The sequence below is a fragment of the Pogoniulus pusillus genome, chromosome 1, assembly GCF_015220805.1.
Source record: "Pogoniulus pusillus isolate bPogPus1 chromosome 1, bPogPus1.pri, whole genome shotgun sequence".
Classification (NCBI taxonomy): Eukaryota; Metazoa; Chordata; class Aves; order Piciformes; family Lybiidae; genus Pogoniulus; species Pogoniulus pusillus.
The window spans coordinates 3,470,932-3,488,483 of record NC_087264.1 but is presented as its reverse complement, the minus strand read 5'-3'; the positions used below and the strand labels follow the sequence as shown (position 1 = coordinate 3,488,483).

At 48.1% G+C, this 17,552-nt stretch overlaps 1 protein-coding gene across 8 annotated transcripts in view; it reads right to left on the bottom strand.

Annotated features, from left to right (window-relative positions):
- The window catches only part of KIAA0586 (KIAA0586 ortholog), a 122,113-nt gene that overhangs the window by 88,669 nt on the left and 15,892 nt on the right, over nt 1–17,552 (bottom strand). For 7 of the 8 annotated variants that reach the window (XM_064151007.1, XM_064151267.1, XM_064151090.1 and 4 more), the window contains exons 10-17: nt 16,480–16,600; nt 14,447–14,591; nt 10,825–10,866; nt 9,401–9,442; nt 8,228–8,454; nt 6,885–6,957; nt 6,291–6,563; nt 5,405–5,579 (exon numbers count right to left, since the gene is read on the bottom strand). In XM_064151007.1, the coding sequence (XP_064007077.1) occupies nt 5,405–5,579; nt 6,291–6,563; nt 6,885–6,957; nt 8,228–8,454; nt 9,401–9,442; nt 10,825–10,866; nt 14,447–14,591; nt 16,480–16,600 (1,098 nt within the window). The remainder of the gene's footprint in view (nt 1–5,404; nt 5,580–6,290; nt 6,564–6,884; nt 6,958–8,227; nt 8,455–9,400; nt 9,443–10,824; nt 10,867–14,446; nt 14,592–16,479; nt 16,601–17,552) is intronic. The other variant, XM_064151178.1, reaches the window with a different exon arrangement.

The following is a 17,552-nucleotide window of genomic DNA, read 5'->3' as shown; positions in this document are numbered from 1 at the left end:
CCCATGGCTGGAGGTGTTTAAGGCCAGGCTGGCAGAAGCTGTGGCCAGCCTAATCTAGGGTAAGGTGTCCCTGGGCACGGCAGGGGGCTTGGAACTAGATGTTTCTTGTGGCCCCTTCAACCCTGACTGGTTCTATGATTCTGTGATTCTAATTACATTGGGGGGGCATTTTTTCTGCCTGTTTACAAAGTCCTGTTTCTGGAATGATGAAATTTGCCTCCATGGAAAGGCTGTGACCTTCTATAATGGACAAGAGCCCAATAAATACAGAAGAAATATATCGTTTAGGACTCAGCAAAAGCAGAACTGCTGATTAAACATCTCTCAAGAATTGTCTGTTCTCAATCCAAACCTTAGTGGTCACAGTGCCCTTGTTATTGCTACACTCAGTGCCTTTTAGCACATATTTTCTTCAAAAAAATCTGTGTAGAATCATCTCAGTTACAGACATTCAGCACAGCAAGGTGTCAAAAGGAGTGATAGATCATATTTTGTTTAGCCTGGAGAAGAGGAGGCTCAGGGGTGACTTCATTGCTGTCTACAGCTACCTGAAGGGAGGCTGTAGCCAGGTGGGGTTGGTCTCTTCTGCCAGGCAAGCAGCTACAGAAGAAGGGGACACAGTCTCAAGCTGTGCCAGGGGAGGTCTAGGCTGGATGTTAGGAGGGAGTTCTTGCTAGAGAAAGTGATTGGCATTGGAATGAGCTGCCCAGGGAGGTGGTGGAGTTGCCATCCCTGGAGGTGTTGAAGCAAAGCCTGGCTGAGGCACTTAGTGCCATGGTCTGGTTGATTAGACAAGGTTGGTTACTAGGTTGGACTGGGTGACGTTGGAGGTCTCTTCCTACCTGGTGGATTCTATGATTCTCTAAGTGTTTCAAGAGAGGTAAAGTAACATACAGAAGCACAAAAGTAGCTGTTTTCAAATACCATCTCCTCACCTTTTAAAGAATAAAGTAAGTTTTTAAAGTTCTAGAGCCCACATTTTCCAGGAGGGTAATGTGAATTGCAAATGATTTTCTACCAACATCACTTTGTCTTCATTGATGACAACTGGACTGCAGGGCACAGGTAAGCAAAGTGCCAGGAGAATGGTATAAAGCCTACAATAAGCTTAAGGAAAGATTCTTGTAGCATTTTGAGGATTTACTACTGGGGATGTACATCATAATATCAAAAAACTTCCAAATGGCAGCAGTGGTTGTCTTCAAAGGCACACACACACACACATATATATACACACATATATATGTTTCATACCATACATTTTAATGGTCTAAACACATGGTCTCAACAGATAACTGCCTTTTCATCTTAGTCTCTTGTACTTCATACAGAATATAATATTTTGACAGCCATAATGAAAACTCAGGCACCTTTATTCAAACATGACAGTGAAGAATGCATCAAGTATACTTTCCCTGCGTGAGTAACAACAAGCACTTTGGCCACAACAACCCCAAGCAGCACTACAGGTTGAGGACAGAGGGGCTGCAGAACAGCCAGGAAGAATGAGACCTGCAGGTACTGGTAGAGAGAAGCTGAAGATGAGGCAGCAGTGTGCTCAGGTGGCCAAGAGAGCCAATGGCATCCTGGGCTGGCTCAGGAGCAGTGTGGCCAGTAGGACAAGGGAGGTTATTCTGCCACTGTACTCAGCACTGCTCAGGCCACACCTTGAGTGCTGTGTCCATTATGGGCTCCTCAATTCAAGAGAGATGTTGAGGTGCTGGAAGGTGTCCAGAGAAGGGCAACAAAGCTGGTGAGGGGCCTGGAGCACAGCCCTGTGAGGAATGAGAGGCTGAGGGAGCTGGGGGTGTGCAGCCTGGATCAGAGGAGGCTCAGGGCAGAGCTCATTGCTGTCTGCAACTCCCTAAAGGGAAGCTGTAGCCAGGTGGGGTTGGGCTCTGCTGCCAAGCAAGCAGCAACAGAAGAAGGGAACACAGTCTCAAGCTGTGGCAGGGGAGGTCTGAGCTGGATGTTGTTAGGAAGTTGTTGTCAGAGAGAGTGATTGGCATTGGAATGGGCTGCCCAGGGAGGTGGTGGAGTCTCTGTCCCTGAAGGTGTTGAAGCCAAGCCTGGATGAGGCACTTAGTGCCATGGTCTGATTGACTGGCCAGGGCTGGGTGCTAGGTTGGCCTGGCTGATCTTGGAGGTCTCTTCCAACCTGCTTGATTGTATGATTCTAACAGTGTAAGAGGGTGAAGCATAAGGGGAAGCTGACTAATATTTTTCCACTGATGCCTATCCTATTACCTTGCTTGTGTCCACTACCACTTTGTCTGCCTTTTACACTCACACTCCTCCTCTCCATCGCTTTAGAGAGGAGGTGGCTTGCCTGACAAATTTAGTGGCTTTCTGTGATGAAGTCATAGCAATAGTGGACAAAAGGGCAACTGACATATTCTACCTAGACCTGAGTAAGGCATTTGACCCTGTCCCATATGAGATCCTGGTCACCAAGCTGGAAAAGCACTGGATGGGTGGAGCATTGATGGATAAGGAATTGGCTGGATAGTGGTACACAGAGAGTGGTGATCAAGAGCACAATGCCCACCTGGAGACCTGTGAGAAGTGGTGTCCCTCAGAGGTCAGTGCTGGCACCAGTGCTGTTTAACAGCTTTGTCAGTGACATGGACAGAGGAATCAGTGCACCCTCAGCAAGTCTGCAGAAGACACCAAGCTGTGTGGCACAGTTGACTTGCTAGAGAGCAGGGATCCATCCAGAGGGACCTGGACAGGCTGCAGAGGTGTGCCCAGGCCAACCTCAAGACATTCAACAAGGCCAAGCATGAGGTCCTGCACTTGGGTGGGCACAATCCAAGGCACAGCTCCAGGCTGGGTGGGAAATGGCTGAGTGCAGGCCTGAGGAACAGGACCTGGGGGTCTGGGCTGATGAAAAGCTCAACATGAGCCTGCAGTGTGAGTGCAGCCCAGACAGCAACCCTGTGCTGGACTGGCAGCAGAGCAAGGGAGGGGATTCTGCTCCTTGGTTCTGCTCTCCTCAGACCCCACCTGGAGTCCTGTGTGCAGCTCTGGAGCCCCCAACACAGGACAGATATGGAACTGTTAGAGCAAGTCCAGAGGAGGCCAAGAAGATGCTCAGAGGGCTGCAGCAGATCTGCTCTGAGGACTGACTACAAGAGTTAGGGCTTTTCAGCCTGGAGAAGAGAAGACTTTGAGGAAACCTTACAGTGGTCTTCCAGTATCTGAAGGGGACCTACAGGAGGGCTGGGGAGGGACTATTGACAAGGTCTGGTAATGACAGGAAAGGGAGTAATGGGTTTAAACTTGAAGAGACAAGATTTAAACTAGATGTTAGGAAGAAGTTCTTTAGAGTGAGGGTGGTGAGACACTGGCACAGGTTGCCCAGGGTGGTTGTGGCTGCTCCCTCCCTGGAGGTATTCAAGGCCAAGCTGAATGAGGCCTTGAGCAACCTGTTCTAGTGGAAGGTGTCCCTGCCTATGGCAAAGGGTTGGAACTGAATGATGCTTGAGTTCCCTTGCAGCCTAAACTTGATGCTAGAAGTCCCTTCCGACCTAAACCATTCTATGATTTCTCATAGAATCATAGAATCAACCAGGTTGGAAGAGACCTCCAAGCTCATCCAGTCCAACCTAGCACCCAGCCCTATCCAATCAACCAGACCATGGCACTAAGTGCCTCAGCCAGGCTTTGCTTGAACTCCCCCAGGGACGGTGCCTCCACCACCTCCCTGGGCAGCCCATTCCAATGCCAATCACTCTCTCTGGGAAGAACTTCTTCCTAACATCCAGCCTATACCTACCCTGGCACAACTTGAGACTGTGTCCCCTTGTTCTATTGCTGGTTGCCTGGGAGAAGAGGCCACCCCCCACCTGGCTACAATGCCCCTTCAGGCAGCTGTAGACAGTAATAAGATAACCCCTGAGCCTCCTCTTCTCCAGGCTAAACAGGCCCAGCTCCCTCAGCCTCTCCTCATAGGATTTGTGCTCCAGGCCCCTCAGCAGCTTTGTTGCCCTTCTCTGGACATGTTCCAGCACCTCAACATCTCTCTTGAATTGAGGGGCCCAGAACTGGACACAGCACTCAAGGTGTGGCCTGAGCAGTGCTGAGTACAGGGGAAGAATAACCTCCCTTGTCCTACTGGCCACACTGCTCCTGAGCCAGCCCAGGATGCCATTGGCTCTCTTGGCCACCTGAGCACACTGCTGCCTCATCTTCAGCCTACTATCTATCAGTACAGCCAGGAGGAAAGGGACCTGGGGGATCTCAGCCACTCTGTCCCCAGCCTGTAGTGCTGCTTGGGGTTGTTGTAGCCAAAGTGCAGAACCCTGAACTTGGCCTTGTTAAATCTCATCCCATTGGCCTCTGCCCACCCATCCAGCCTGGCCAGGTCCCTCTGCAGGGCTCTCCTACCCTCCAACAGATTCAATGATTAACTTTTATCATGTAACGTGCTCATGTCTCCTGTGGCAAAAAGATAGCTGATGTCAGAAAAACCAGCATGCATTCAATATTAATCTTACTTTCTGTCTTAAGAATCAGTTAATTTGAAAGAGATCAGTGGGAAACAAACCAGATCCAATTAGAAGAGGACTTTCTGCTAACTCAGGATAAAGCTTATCTACATTTGCCTACGCCAGACACAGAGCTTATCCTTTTCATTATTTTATGCATTTTTCTAGGGTTTGAAAATGAGAATCTCCTGATCCTAATACTTCGCCTACAAAACAAATGAACAGAATTATTAATCACCAGATAAACTTTATCAGTTAAATAACCTTACCAAGTTACCACAAAGCAGCCAGTACAAAAGAGCTAGTACAAAACTCCACATTCAACCCTGAGGTAACTAACAAAGAAAGTTAGCTGCATATATGTCCCAGACAACCAGCAAGGGAAGAAGAGGACACAGTCTCAAGATGTGCCAGGGGAGGTCTAGGCTGGATCTTAGGAGGAAGTTGTTGTCAGAGAGTGATTGGCATTGGAATGGGCTGCCCAGGGAGGTGGTGGAGTCTCTGTGCCTGGAGGTGTTGAAGCCAAGCCTGGCTGAGGCACTTAGTGCCATGGCCTGGTTGATTGTCTTGGGCTGGGTGCTAGGTTGGACTGGATGATGTTGGAGGTCTCTTCCAATCTGCTTGAGTCTATGATTCTATGATTTTATGGTCTAGTTGATTGGACAGGGCTGGGTGCTAGGTTGGACTGGATGATCTTGCAGGTCTCTTCCAACCTGATTGATTCTGTGATTCTATGAATGACATTATCCAAACACCTCTTAAACACTGGAGCACTAACCACCTCTTTACTGCAGTTGCTTAAGCTTTAAACTGAAGAGCAGGTGAGCTACAATTAAATAGTTTACTTTAGATATGGAGTTTCAAAGAGAAAAAAAGGAAAAGGAACATCTTGTTCACATCAAAGAATTGCTTACCTCTAACACACTCTATCACCTTGGGTCTCTGAACTTTAGATTTGGGAGATGGAGAGTTGAATCTCAGGTATGGTGCTTTCTTAAGCGTGCTCCGATGGCCCTGGTAAATTGGCTTCCCATACACATGCTGCAGATAGTCTTCATTTTGTGCCACTGCACTTCCACTCACAGGGCCCTGACACACAGAGACACACACACACAAAAGTAGTTTACAATTCTTCATGTGTGGCAATGTGAACACATCAGCAGTGTTGCAAAAGTCTAGAGGGAATAAAAGTAAGAAGCTGTGCAACAAGAAGTATAAGTTGCAAACAGACACAAACATCTACACATAGAGGATGCATAAAAGAAGTATCTTAGGATCACAGGATGTTAGGGGTTGGAAGGGACCCAAAGAGATGGAGTCCAACCCCCCTGCCAGAGCAGGACAATCCTATCTAACACAGATCACAGAGGAACACATCCAGACAGGCCTTGAAAGGCTCCAGAGGAGACTCCACAACCTCTCTGGGGAGCCTGTGCCAGTGCTCTGGGACCTTTACAGTCTAGAAGTTCCCCCTTGTGTTGAGGCAGAACCTCTTTTGCTGCAACTTACACCCATTGCTCCTTGTCCTATCCCAGGGAGCAAGTGAAAAAACAAGTGTAAGAAGCTTACTAATAGCTGAATCAAAGAGCAGGTGCTGGGTAAGGCAAATCCCAAGAGGACAAAGAATTGTTATGGATGTTTAGCTTAGGCTTCTCCAATGCATAAAAACAAGGACAGGAAAGGCAGAGGTCAGGGCTACCACTTTCAGTTAGAATCACTAGTTACAGACTCAAACCATTTTTCATATGCATGCTGCAGTCCAAAGCATAGCAGTGGTTACCCAAAAATGAAACCAACTACCTGGGAACTCACAGCTGCCCTTTCTTCCTTCCTCTGCAAACTGTCAGAAGAAAAGTAAGCTCTACACTTCTGTTTGCTTCTGTTATCTTCTGCTTGCTTCTGCAAGGACTTAGCTGCAGATAAAGGCTTCTTTGTTGAGCATCCTTGGGTTTTTTTATTCCTTTCTTTAATTTCTCTGTTGGTCTTCATAGCCTTGATGTTTTGGGCTCTCTTGATCCAGGGGACCTTTTGATCATAGTTCACCTGTTTGGAATCATTTCTTGCCATTTCAGCCTAAAGAGAAAACATAAACCTAATAAAAGGAGATTTTATCTTCAAGGTATCAGTAGAGTCTGTGGCTAACTTTGAAGTTCTGAGAAATGGTCTGTTTTTTGCATGTTAGCCAGCAACTCTGACCAGTGATTTTCATTAAGCAGCTTAAGTTTTAAAAGAGAAGTAAATATTTTATTAGAGCATAACACATGCTAGTAATAATAAGCAGTTTCCTCATGTTTTTAGGCTAAGAGTCAATCATGTTTAACTACTGACATGAAAGAACAATGTAAGGCAGAGAAATGGAATGCAGCAATCTGAAGTCTTTTATTCCAGCCATACCTGGATTTCTTCACTGATTGTCTTAATCCACTCATCCACAGTCCTTCTGATACGAACTTCTTCCAATACATCTCTGAAACAGAAAAACATTATTTTAGGTCAGTGCTTCTTCAGTGGCACCAAACAGATTTGTTCCTGTGTAGTAGTGACCTATAAACACAATAAAAACACAAGACAGAGGTAGCAAGATGATGCAGCTCTACAGTTTCCAAAAGGCACTGAGCATAGCCTACCCAAGTACCTTCTCACATAATGCCTCCTGCAAATTCCCTCCTCAGCTGCATATACTCACAGAATCAAGCAGGTTGGAAGAGACCTGCAAGAGCATCCAGGCCAACCTAGCACCCAGCCCCGGCCAATCAACCAGACCATGGCACTAAGTGCCTCAGCCACCCTTGGCTTCAACACCTCCAGGCATGGTGACGCCAACACCTCCCTGGGCAGCCCATTCCAATGCCAATCACTCTCTCTGACAACAACTTCCTAACAACATTCACCCTAGACCTCCCCTGCCACAACTACAGAATGGGCTGCCCGGGGAGGTGGTGGAGTCCCCGTCCCTGGGGCAGTTCAAGGCAAGGTTGGACATGGCACTTGGTGCCATGGTCTAGCCTTGAGCTCTGTGGTAAAGGGTTGGACTTGATGATCTGTGAGGTCTCTTCCAACCCTGATGATACTGTGATACTGTGTCCCCTGTTCTGTTGCTGCTTGCCTGGCAGAAGAGACCAACCCCACCTGGCTACAGCCTCCCTTCAGGTAGTTTTAGACAGCAATGAGGTCACCCCTGAGACTCCTCTTCTCCAGACTAAATACCCCCAGCTCCCTCAGCCTCTCCTCATAAGGTTTGTGTTTCAGGCCCTTCACTGGACACATTCGAGCACCAGTTCTAACCCCCCCATCATAAGCAGGGACACCCTACCCTAGAGCAGGCTGCCCACAGCCTCATCCAGCCTGGCTTTAAACACCTCTAGCCATGGGCCCTCAACAACCTCCCTGGGCAACCCATTCCAAGCTCTCACCACTCCCATGGTGACATTTAAGAGAAGCATCTGGTAATTGCTCTAAAGATAGAAGAAATACTGCACTAGTTCTTGAATGAAAGAGTGATAAGAGGCCGCAGAATGAGTCCCAGGAAGCAGGGTTCCCATTGGAATGGGCTGCCCAGGGAGGTGGTGGAGGCACCGTCCCTGGGGGTGTTCAAGAAAAGACTGGATGAGGCACTCAGTGCCATGGTCTGGTTGATTGGTTAGGGCTGGGTGCTAGGTTGGACTAGATGATCTTGGAGGTCTCTTCCAACCTGGTTGATTCTATGACTGTATGATTCAGGGAAGCAGGGGTCTGACCTGTGTGCAGTGAAGGCATTGATGAAAGCATACATGGCGTCCGCATCCTTGGCGCGAACGATGGCCTCCAGATTCTCGTCAAGAACTCTTCTGTTGGTCTGAACTCCTCTCAAAATCCTTTCAGCATCACTCAGTATAGATGTTGGCACTTTAACACTTTGAAGGATGGACGGTTTATTGAGCTGATGATCTTCAGGCAGGTCAGATGCAGCAGTGGGCTTTTTTAACTGAAATTGAAACAGATTCTCTAATCATTGAATCCGCCAGGTTGGAAGAGAGCTCCAAGCTCATCCAGTCCAACCTAGCACTCAACCCTAGCCAATCAACCAGACCATGGCACTAAGTGCCTCAGCCAGGCTTTCCTATCTGACACCTCCCAGGAGTACAGGCAGCTGTGTAGTGACCTGACAATTTCCCTTTTCTGGCACTTTAGTTTTCAGCCACATCAGTGTCTTGAGATGGTTCCCCATGCAGTCTTAGAACTAGCAACACCAGCAGATCACAAGCAGAGAGGCTGAGGGAGCTGGGGGTGTGCAGCCTGCAGAAGAGGAGGCTCAGGGCAGACCTCATTGCTGTCTACAACTACCTGAAGGGAGGTTGTAGCCAGGTGGGGTTGGTCTCTTCTGCCAGGCAAGCAGCAACAGAACAAGTGGGCACAGTCTCAAGTTTTGCCAGGGGAGGTATAGGATGCATGTTAGGAAGTTGTTGTCAGAGAGAGTGATTGGCATTGGAATGGGCTGCCCAGGGAGGTGGTGGAGTCTCTGTGCCTGGAGATGTTCAAGCAAAGCCTGGGTGAGGCACTTAGTGCCATGGTCTGGCTGTTTGTCTAGGGCTGGGTACTAGGTTGGACTGGATGCTCTTGGAGGTCACTTCTAACCTGCTTGATTCTATGCTGTAGACCTGCCAGTTAGACCCAGATCACAAAGTAGATCTATATCCATTTGAGATGGAAGCTTTAAGCTTGACATTTTTATTATTCCCTCAAGGTAGTCCAGTAAGCCTGAGCAAGATGAGCGAAAGACTCAGTTAAATCTTACTTAAGGTAATGGAATCTGTATTTTGTCAAACCAATACAGGCAGGCACTGGCTACTGTAGCTTTGGCTCACTGCAAGCAGATTCAAAACTGTTTCAGCATTACAGTATTCAAAATAAATTAAACATTCCAATGATACCTTAATAAGCTCATTCATGTCCAACTTCCATGTATTTGCTTCCTAAAGAGACAGAAGAAGAGCTGTTAAAACTTATCTATAGTAGCGACCTGTCAAGGTCTCTCCTCTCAGGCAAGCAGCAACAGAAGAAGGGGACACAGTCTCAAGTTGTGGCAGGGGAGGTCTAGGCTGGATATTAGGAGGGAGTTCTGGCCGGAGAGAGTGATTGGCATTGGAATGGGCTGCCCAGGGAGGTGGTGGAGTCACTGTGCCTGGAGGTGTTGAAGCAAAGCCTGGAAGAGGCACTTGGTGCCATGGCCTGGTTGATTGGCCAGGGCTGGGTGCTAGGTTGGACTGGATGATGTTGGGGGTCTCTTCCAACCTGGTTGATTCTATGACTTTTATTATTCCCTCAAGGTAGTCCAATAAGACTGAGTAAGATGAGTGAAAGTCTCATTAAATCTTACTTCAGGTAATGTAACCTGTGCTTTTTCAAACCAATACAGGTAAGCACTAGTTACTGTAGCTTTAGCTCACTGAAAGCTTATTTAGAACTGTTACACTGGAGGGAAGGGATCCATCCAGAGGGAGCTGAACAGGCTGGAGACATGGGCAGAAGCCAAACTCATGTGGTTCAAAAAGACCAAGTGCAAGGTCAGGGCAATGCCAAGCACAAATGCAGGCTGGGCAGTGAGTGGCTGGAAAGCAGCCCTCAGGAGAGGGACTTGGGGGTGCTGCTGGACGAGAAGCTCAACAGGAGCCAGCAGTGTGCACTTGCAGCCCAGAAAGCCAAGCAGAGCCTGGGCTGCAGCAGCAGAAGTGTGGCCAGCAGGGCCAGGGAGGTGATTCTCCCCCTCTGCTGTGCTCTGCTGAGACCCCACCTGGAGTCCTGCATCCAGCTCTGGAGCCCCTGGGACAAGAGGGCTGTGGAGATGCTGGAGAGTGTCCAGAGCAGGGCCAGGAGGATGCTCAGAGGGCTGCAGCAGGTCTGCTGTGAGCACAGACCGAAAGAGTTGGGGCTGTTGAGACTGCAGAAGAGGAGGCTCCCAGGTGATCTTGTTGTGGCCTTCCAGGATCTGAAGGGGGCCTCCATAACAACCTGGGAAGGGACTTTTTAGGGAGTGATTGGTCTCGGGGGAATGGAGCAAAGCTGGAGGTGGGGAGATTCAAACTGGGAGATTCAGAGTGGAGGTGAGGAGGAAGTTGTTGAGCAAGAGAGTGGTGAGAACCTGGAATGGGTTGCTGAGGGAGGTGGTTGAGGCCCCATGGTTGGAGGTGTTTAAGGCCAGGCTGGCTAAGGCTGTGGGCAGACTGTTCTAGGGTAGGGTGTCCCTGGGCATGGCAGGGGGAGTTGGAACTAGATACGCCTTGTGATCCCTTCCAACTCTGACTGATTCCATGATTCTATGACAGTATCCAAAATAAAATAAACATTCCAATGATACCTTAATAAGCTCATTCATGTCTGATTTCCAGGTACTGGCTTCCTAAAGGGACAGAAGAAAAGCTGTTGAAACTTATCTAAAGAGAGATCTGTCAAGGTAAAATCTTGAGAAGACATTTGATCCATGTAAATGGGCACAAGGAATCCCTCCTGAGCTACTACATCTGACAGCACAGTTCTTTTGGACTAGAGCACCACCTTGTGTTGTGTTGCCTCAGTTAATTCATACAACTGCTTGCATGCAAAGCTAGAAGTCATTTATCCCAAACATTTACTTTCTCATTCCACTAACCTCTCAATAATGAGAACGCATAGCTAAGTGACTCAACTCCACATCAGCTGAAGAATCAACTCAGTCTTCCAAGTGACCTTTTCCATCAGAAAGAAGAATTTGAGTACATTTATGTCAAATGTGTCTTTTGCATCTGCCTTTTCTCCTCCCATTTTCCTATGCTGCCTGTAGTAAGGTATGTGATTCCATTCCAGGAAGCAGCCACGCTAATCCTGCTGCATCATTTCCATCATACTACTGCTGCCACCAGAGCAGAAGGCTCTTAAGAACACAAAGATTGTGTACACAATGATCATAATGTGATACAAAGCAAGTAAATCATTTCACTGGTTGTTAACATTCTGAACACTCAGGCATTTTATCTCACATGTAGTACATTTCATAGAATCAAGCAGGTTGGAAGAGACCTCCAATATCATCCAGCCCAACCTAGCACTCAGCCCTAGCCAGTCAACCAGACCATGGCACTAAGTGCCTCAGCCACCCTTGGCTTCAACACCTCCAGCAACAGAGACTGCACCACCTCCCTGGGCAGCCCATTCCAATGCCAATCACTCTCTCTGACAACAACTTCCTAACAACATCCAGCCTAGACCTACCTGGCACAACTCGAGACTGTGTCCCCTTGCTCTGTTGCTGCTTGCCTGGCAGCAGAGACCAACCCCACCTGGCTACAGCCTCCCTTCAGCTAGTTGTAGAGAGCAATGAGCTCTGCCCTGAGCCTCCTCTTCTGCAGGCTGCACACCCCCAGCTCCCTCAGCCTCTCCTCACAGGGCTCTGCTCCAGGCCCCTCACCAGCCTTGCTGCCCTTCTCTGAACACCTTCCAGCACCTCAACATCTCCCTTCAATTGAGGGGCCCAGAACTGGACACAGCACTCAAGGGGTGGCCTGAGCAGTGCTGAGCACAGGGGCACAAGAACCTCCCTTGTCCTGCTGCCCACACTGCTCCTGAGCCAGCCCAGGATGCCATTGGCTCTGCTGCCCACCTGGGCACACTGCTGCCTCAGCTTCAGCTACTATCTATCAGTACCCCCATGGCTCTCTCTGCCTGGCTGCTCTCAGCCACTCTGGCCCCAGCCTGTATTGCTGCTTGGGGTTGTTGTGGCCAAAGTGCAGAACCCTGCACTTGGCCTTGTTCAGCCTCATCCCATTGGTCTCTGCCCACCCATCCAGCCTGGGCAGGTCCCTCTGCAGGGCTCTCCTACCCTCCAACAGCTCCACACCTGCTCCTAGCTTGCTGTCATCTGCAAACTTACTGATGCTGGACTTAGTGCCCTGCTTCAGATCATCAGTGAAGATACTGACCAGGACTGTGCCCAGCACTGATCCCTGGAGCACACCACTATTGACAGCTGCCAACTGGATGCGGCACCATTTACCACCACTCTCTGGGCCCAGCCCTCCAGCCAGTTCCTGACCTATACCAGAGTGAATCTGTGCAAGCCACAAAAGGGAGGCTTTCTAAAGGTACATCAACAAATAACTTGCAGGTAACACAAAATATCTTTAGGGATGTATGCAATCTGAAACCTTCAGCCACAGAAATGTGCCAACTGCATTCCAAGCCAACACACAAAGCTTTTAAGTCTTTCTTCTTCCCCACTGACTGCATTTACAACAACAGAGAGAACCACAGGCTAACTGATCAGATGTACCTTGCTGCAGCATGGAACCAGGCTAATAGAGAAAAGCCTCATTGTCAGTGCCAATGACAAGCTACCTTTTGCCAGGACAGAACCATTCTAGACCCAAAGGATCACCAGCATGAAGGACAACACCCTGATGTGTGCCAAACAGTTCTTTGGCAACAGCACTCCTTACAAAAAGAAGTGGCAAAATGGGAAAGGAAGCAGCTTAGAATTATAGAATCACAGAATTGTTTTGGTTGGAAAAGACCTCTAAGATCATCAAGTCCAGGCATCAACCTAACACCACCATGGCCATAAAACCATGTCCTGAAGCACCATGTCCATGTTTCTTGACCTCATCCAGGGTTGATGACTCCACCACCTCCCTGGGCAGCCTGTTCCAGTGCCTGACAAACTCATTCTGTGAAGACATTTTTCCTGATATCCAACCTGAACCTCTCAGAGCACAATTTTAGTTCATTTCCTCTTCTTCTATCATCTGATGCTGAGTGAAAAAGACTGACCCTCACCTCATTTCAGGGACTTGTAGAAAGTCTCAAGTTGTGCCAGGGTAGGTATAGGCTGGATGTTAGGAGGAAGTTCTTCACAGACAGAGTGATTTCCCATTGGAATGGGCTGCCCAGGGAGGTGGTGGAGGCACCGTCCCTGGGGGTCTTCAAGAAAAGCCTGGCTGAGGCACTTAGTGCCATGGTCTAGTTGACTGGATAGGGCTGGGTGCTAGGTTGGACTGGATGATCTTGGAGGTCTCTTCCAACCTGGTTGATTCTATGATTCTAGTGAGGTCTCCCCTCACCCTCCTCTTCTGCACCCTAAGAAATCCCAATTGCCTCAGCCATTCCTCCTAAGACTTGTGCTCCAAACCCTTCACCAGCTTTGTTGCCATTCTCTGGACATACTCTAGCACCTCAATGACTTTCTTCTAGTGAGTGGCCAAAATTGAACACAGTATTAGAGCTTAAGTCATCCCCACAGCTGACTGCAGATAAATGGAACATTGCTCTTTCCCAAATGGCAAGGTTAGATCACTGCCATGGCTCTGGTATCACAGGCAGAGAGTCACCAGAGAATAGGCACAAAAAAACCCATTCAAAACCTTAAAAGTAGCAAAGAACTACACCACTCTTTTGTTCTTGTTGTTAGTTTCTTCCTTTTTAACCTGTTTTATGTTTGGTAGAATGGCAGTAAGAGACTTTACAGTCCAGTCCATCACATACTGGATGATCTTGGAGGTCTCTTCCAACCTGGTTGATTCCATGATTATTCTATGTGTTGTGCTGGGGGAGGTCTAGGCTGGATGTCAGGAGGAAGTTCTTCACAGAGTGAGTGATTGGCATTGGAATGGGCTGCCCAGGGAGGTGGTGCAGTTGCTGTCCCTGGAGGTGTTGAAGCCAAGCCTGGCTGAGGCACTTAGTGCCATGGTCTGGTTGATTGGCTAGGGGCTGGGTGCTAGGTTGGACTGGATGATCTTGAAGGTCTCTTCCAACCTGGTTGATTCTATGATACTCATAGACACATTAACTCAGGCTCAAAGCCCTTTCACATACACAGACTTCCAGATTTCAAGCAAAGTCAATCTTTGTACAGAGTCAAAAGCAAGAGCAACCCTTAACTGATCCTAAACCTCCACATTTTTTATTCCACTAACTCAAATTCTTGATCATTCTGATCACAGGGGCTTTACCTGCAGCATATTGTGCATTTCTTGTCTCAGGTGGCCAAGATCTTCAAGTAAATCATCTGCTTTTTTCACTGTCTTCTCAACAGAACTGGCATTTTGGGAGGAGCTCTCCAGAGCAGGGATCCCATCTGGATGCAGAGCAGTGTGCCTGGTGGAGAAACACTCTGATTAAACATCTCACAGCTCCTCGTGTGGCACAATGAAGTAGCCAAAAGTGAAACTAAGCAGAAATGCAAGGCATAAGAAAAACAAAGCCTTATATAAAGTGGATAAAGCACTTAGTGCCATGGTCTAGTTGACTGGATAGGGCTGGGTGCTAGGTTGGACTGGATGAGCTTGGAGATCTCTTCCAACCTCTTTGATTCTACGATTCCATAAGTTACTGTTTGCCCATGAGGTCACAGGCAGGTTATTGGGTTTTCTGTTTACCACTTAGCAACTGCAACTGTATCCTTGTATTTCCCATAGCAGAACTACATCTAAAAGTCACATCTAACAGTGACATTTAAACTTTAGGCATTTTTCCATTAGAAGTAATTAATATTTTTGTCTATACTGCCATAACTAAAGCAGTACCTATGTGGCTGCTCCTCCTTGTATTAGTGAAATTACTGCCTGGGGACAATATGTTTCAGACTGGATGGCTAAGAACATTTCCTCACCCACGGTAAAGCTTACAAATCATTAGCTGCTCCTTCTCAACAACGAGTTCACAGAATCAACCAGGTTGGTAGAAACCTCCAAGCTCATCCAGTCCAACCTAGCACCCAGCCCTGTCCAGTCAACCAGACCATGGCACTAAGTGCCCCAGCCAGGCTTGGCTTCAACACCTCCAGCTACAGAGACTCCACCACCTCCCTGGGCAGCCCATTCCAATGCCAATCACTCTCTCTGCCAGGAACTTCCTAACAACATCCAGCCTAGACCTCCCCCAGAAAAACCTGAGATTGTGTCCCCTTCTTCTCTTGCTGCTTGCCTGGCAGAAGAGCCCAACCCCACCTGGTTACAGCCTCCCTTCTGGTGGCTGTAGACAGCAATGAGGTCTGCCCTGAGCCTCCTCTGCTCCAGCATAAACACCCCCAGCTCTCTCAGCCTCTCCTCACAGGCCTCTCACCAGCTTCCTTGCCCTTCTCTGGACACATTCCAGTATCTCAACATCTCTCCTGAGTTGATAGTATTGCACTGTGTATCTCAGCATCTCTCTTGAACTGAATATGTTTCAGACTGGATGGCTAAGAACATTTCCTTGCCCACTTTAAAGCTTACAAATCATGAGGCAGATGCTGCTCCTTCCCAACGAGTTCTCAAACAACTCTCATTAGTAGGCAGCCTGGAGTCTCACTGACAGTGATAATCCCACTTCTGCACAACACCTGTACAGCTTGCTTCCTGACACTACTCTCCAAGCTGCTACAATAGCAGAAATAGACCCAGAAGACAGAAAAACACTTGCAAGTGACAGTCACTGACCTCTGAGAAAAGTGTTACCAGCTGGCCTCAGCAACAAGCCTTTGGCTTTCTGTCATACTGAAGGAGTACAGAAAAAAACACCAGTACCCCAGTGTTTTATTTCAAGCACAGCTTCATCACTTAAGGACCACACCAGTGACTGTGTTACACCATTGATAAACGTTTATCAACCTCTGAGGGCTGGGGGTCAGGAGAGGGGGACAGGCTCTGCTCACTGCTCCCTGGGATAGGACAAGCAGCAATGGGTATAAGTTGCAGCACAGGAGGTTCCACCTCAACACAAGGGAGAACTTCTTTACTGTAAGTGTCACAAAGCACTGGAACAGGCTGCCCAGAGAGGTTGTGGGGTCTCCTTCTCTGGAGCCTTTCAAGGCCTATCTGGATGTGTTCCTCTGTGACCTGTGCTAGATTGTGTTGTCCTGCACTGGCAGGGGGTTGGACTGGATAATGTCCTTGGTTCCCTTCCAACCTCTAACATCCTGTGATCAATATCCAATACACCTTCCTCAACTCCATTAAAATAAACACAATAGCTTCCTCAATTTAGGGCCTTTACATTTATTTACCTGTCTCTCTCAGAATGCCAGCTCATTTTATTACTCTTTAATGCTGTCTCCTCAGAAGACTCAGTTTGCTTCAGTGGCATTCCTTGAGAACACAGAACGCGCTCACGGAGGCTCCCTTCACCTAAGGCATTCAAAAAAGGAGGTTACATTTATGGTTATGTTTCTCCAAATAGTTTAATATCTGTCTTCAATGTTCTTCCTCAAATAATTCTGAACACAAACAACTTAAAAATGATGCCTTATTTTTTGTTGTTCTAAACTGAGTTTCATGCCAATAAAGTGATCAAAAGCAGCAGAAGAAAATGACTTCAGAGTTGTTTTACATGTGCTGTTTTCATTATGACAGCCTAGAGACCCCACAGATCCATGGTTTCATAGCATCAACCAGCTTGGAAGAGACCTCCAACATCATCCAGTCCAACCTAGCACCCAGCCCTAGTCAATCAACCAGACCATGGCACTAATTATCTCATCCAGGCTTTGCTTCAACACCTCCAGGCACAGTGACTCCACCACCTCCCCAGGCAGCCCATGCCAATGCCAATCACTCTCTCTGGCAGGAACTTCCTCCTAACATCCAGCCCAGACCTCCCCCACCACAACTTGAGACTGTGTCCCCTTGTTCTGTTGCTGCTTGCCTGTCAGAAGAGACCAACTCCACCTGGCTACAGGTGGTTTGGGAGGGTAGTTGCCTTCTCCCAGGCAACCTCATTGCTGCCTACAACTACCTGAAGGGAGCCTGTAGCCAGGTGGGAGTTGGGCTCTTCTGCCAGGCAAGCAGCAACAGAAGAATGGGACACAGTCTCAAGCTGTGCCAGGGGAGGTCTAGGCTGGATGTTGTTAGGAAGTTGTTGTCAGAGAGAGTGATTGGCATTGGAATGGGCTGCCCAGGGAGGTGGTGGAGTTGTCATCCCTGGAGGTGTTCAATTAAAGCCTGGCTGGGGCACTTAGTGCCATGGTCTGGTTGATTGTCTAGGGCTGGGTGTCATTTTGGACTGGATGAGCTGGGAGGTCTCTTCCAAACTGGCTGTTTCCATGAAAAAATTCCAATTCAAATTATAATAACAAAGTTA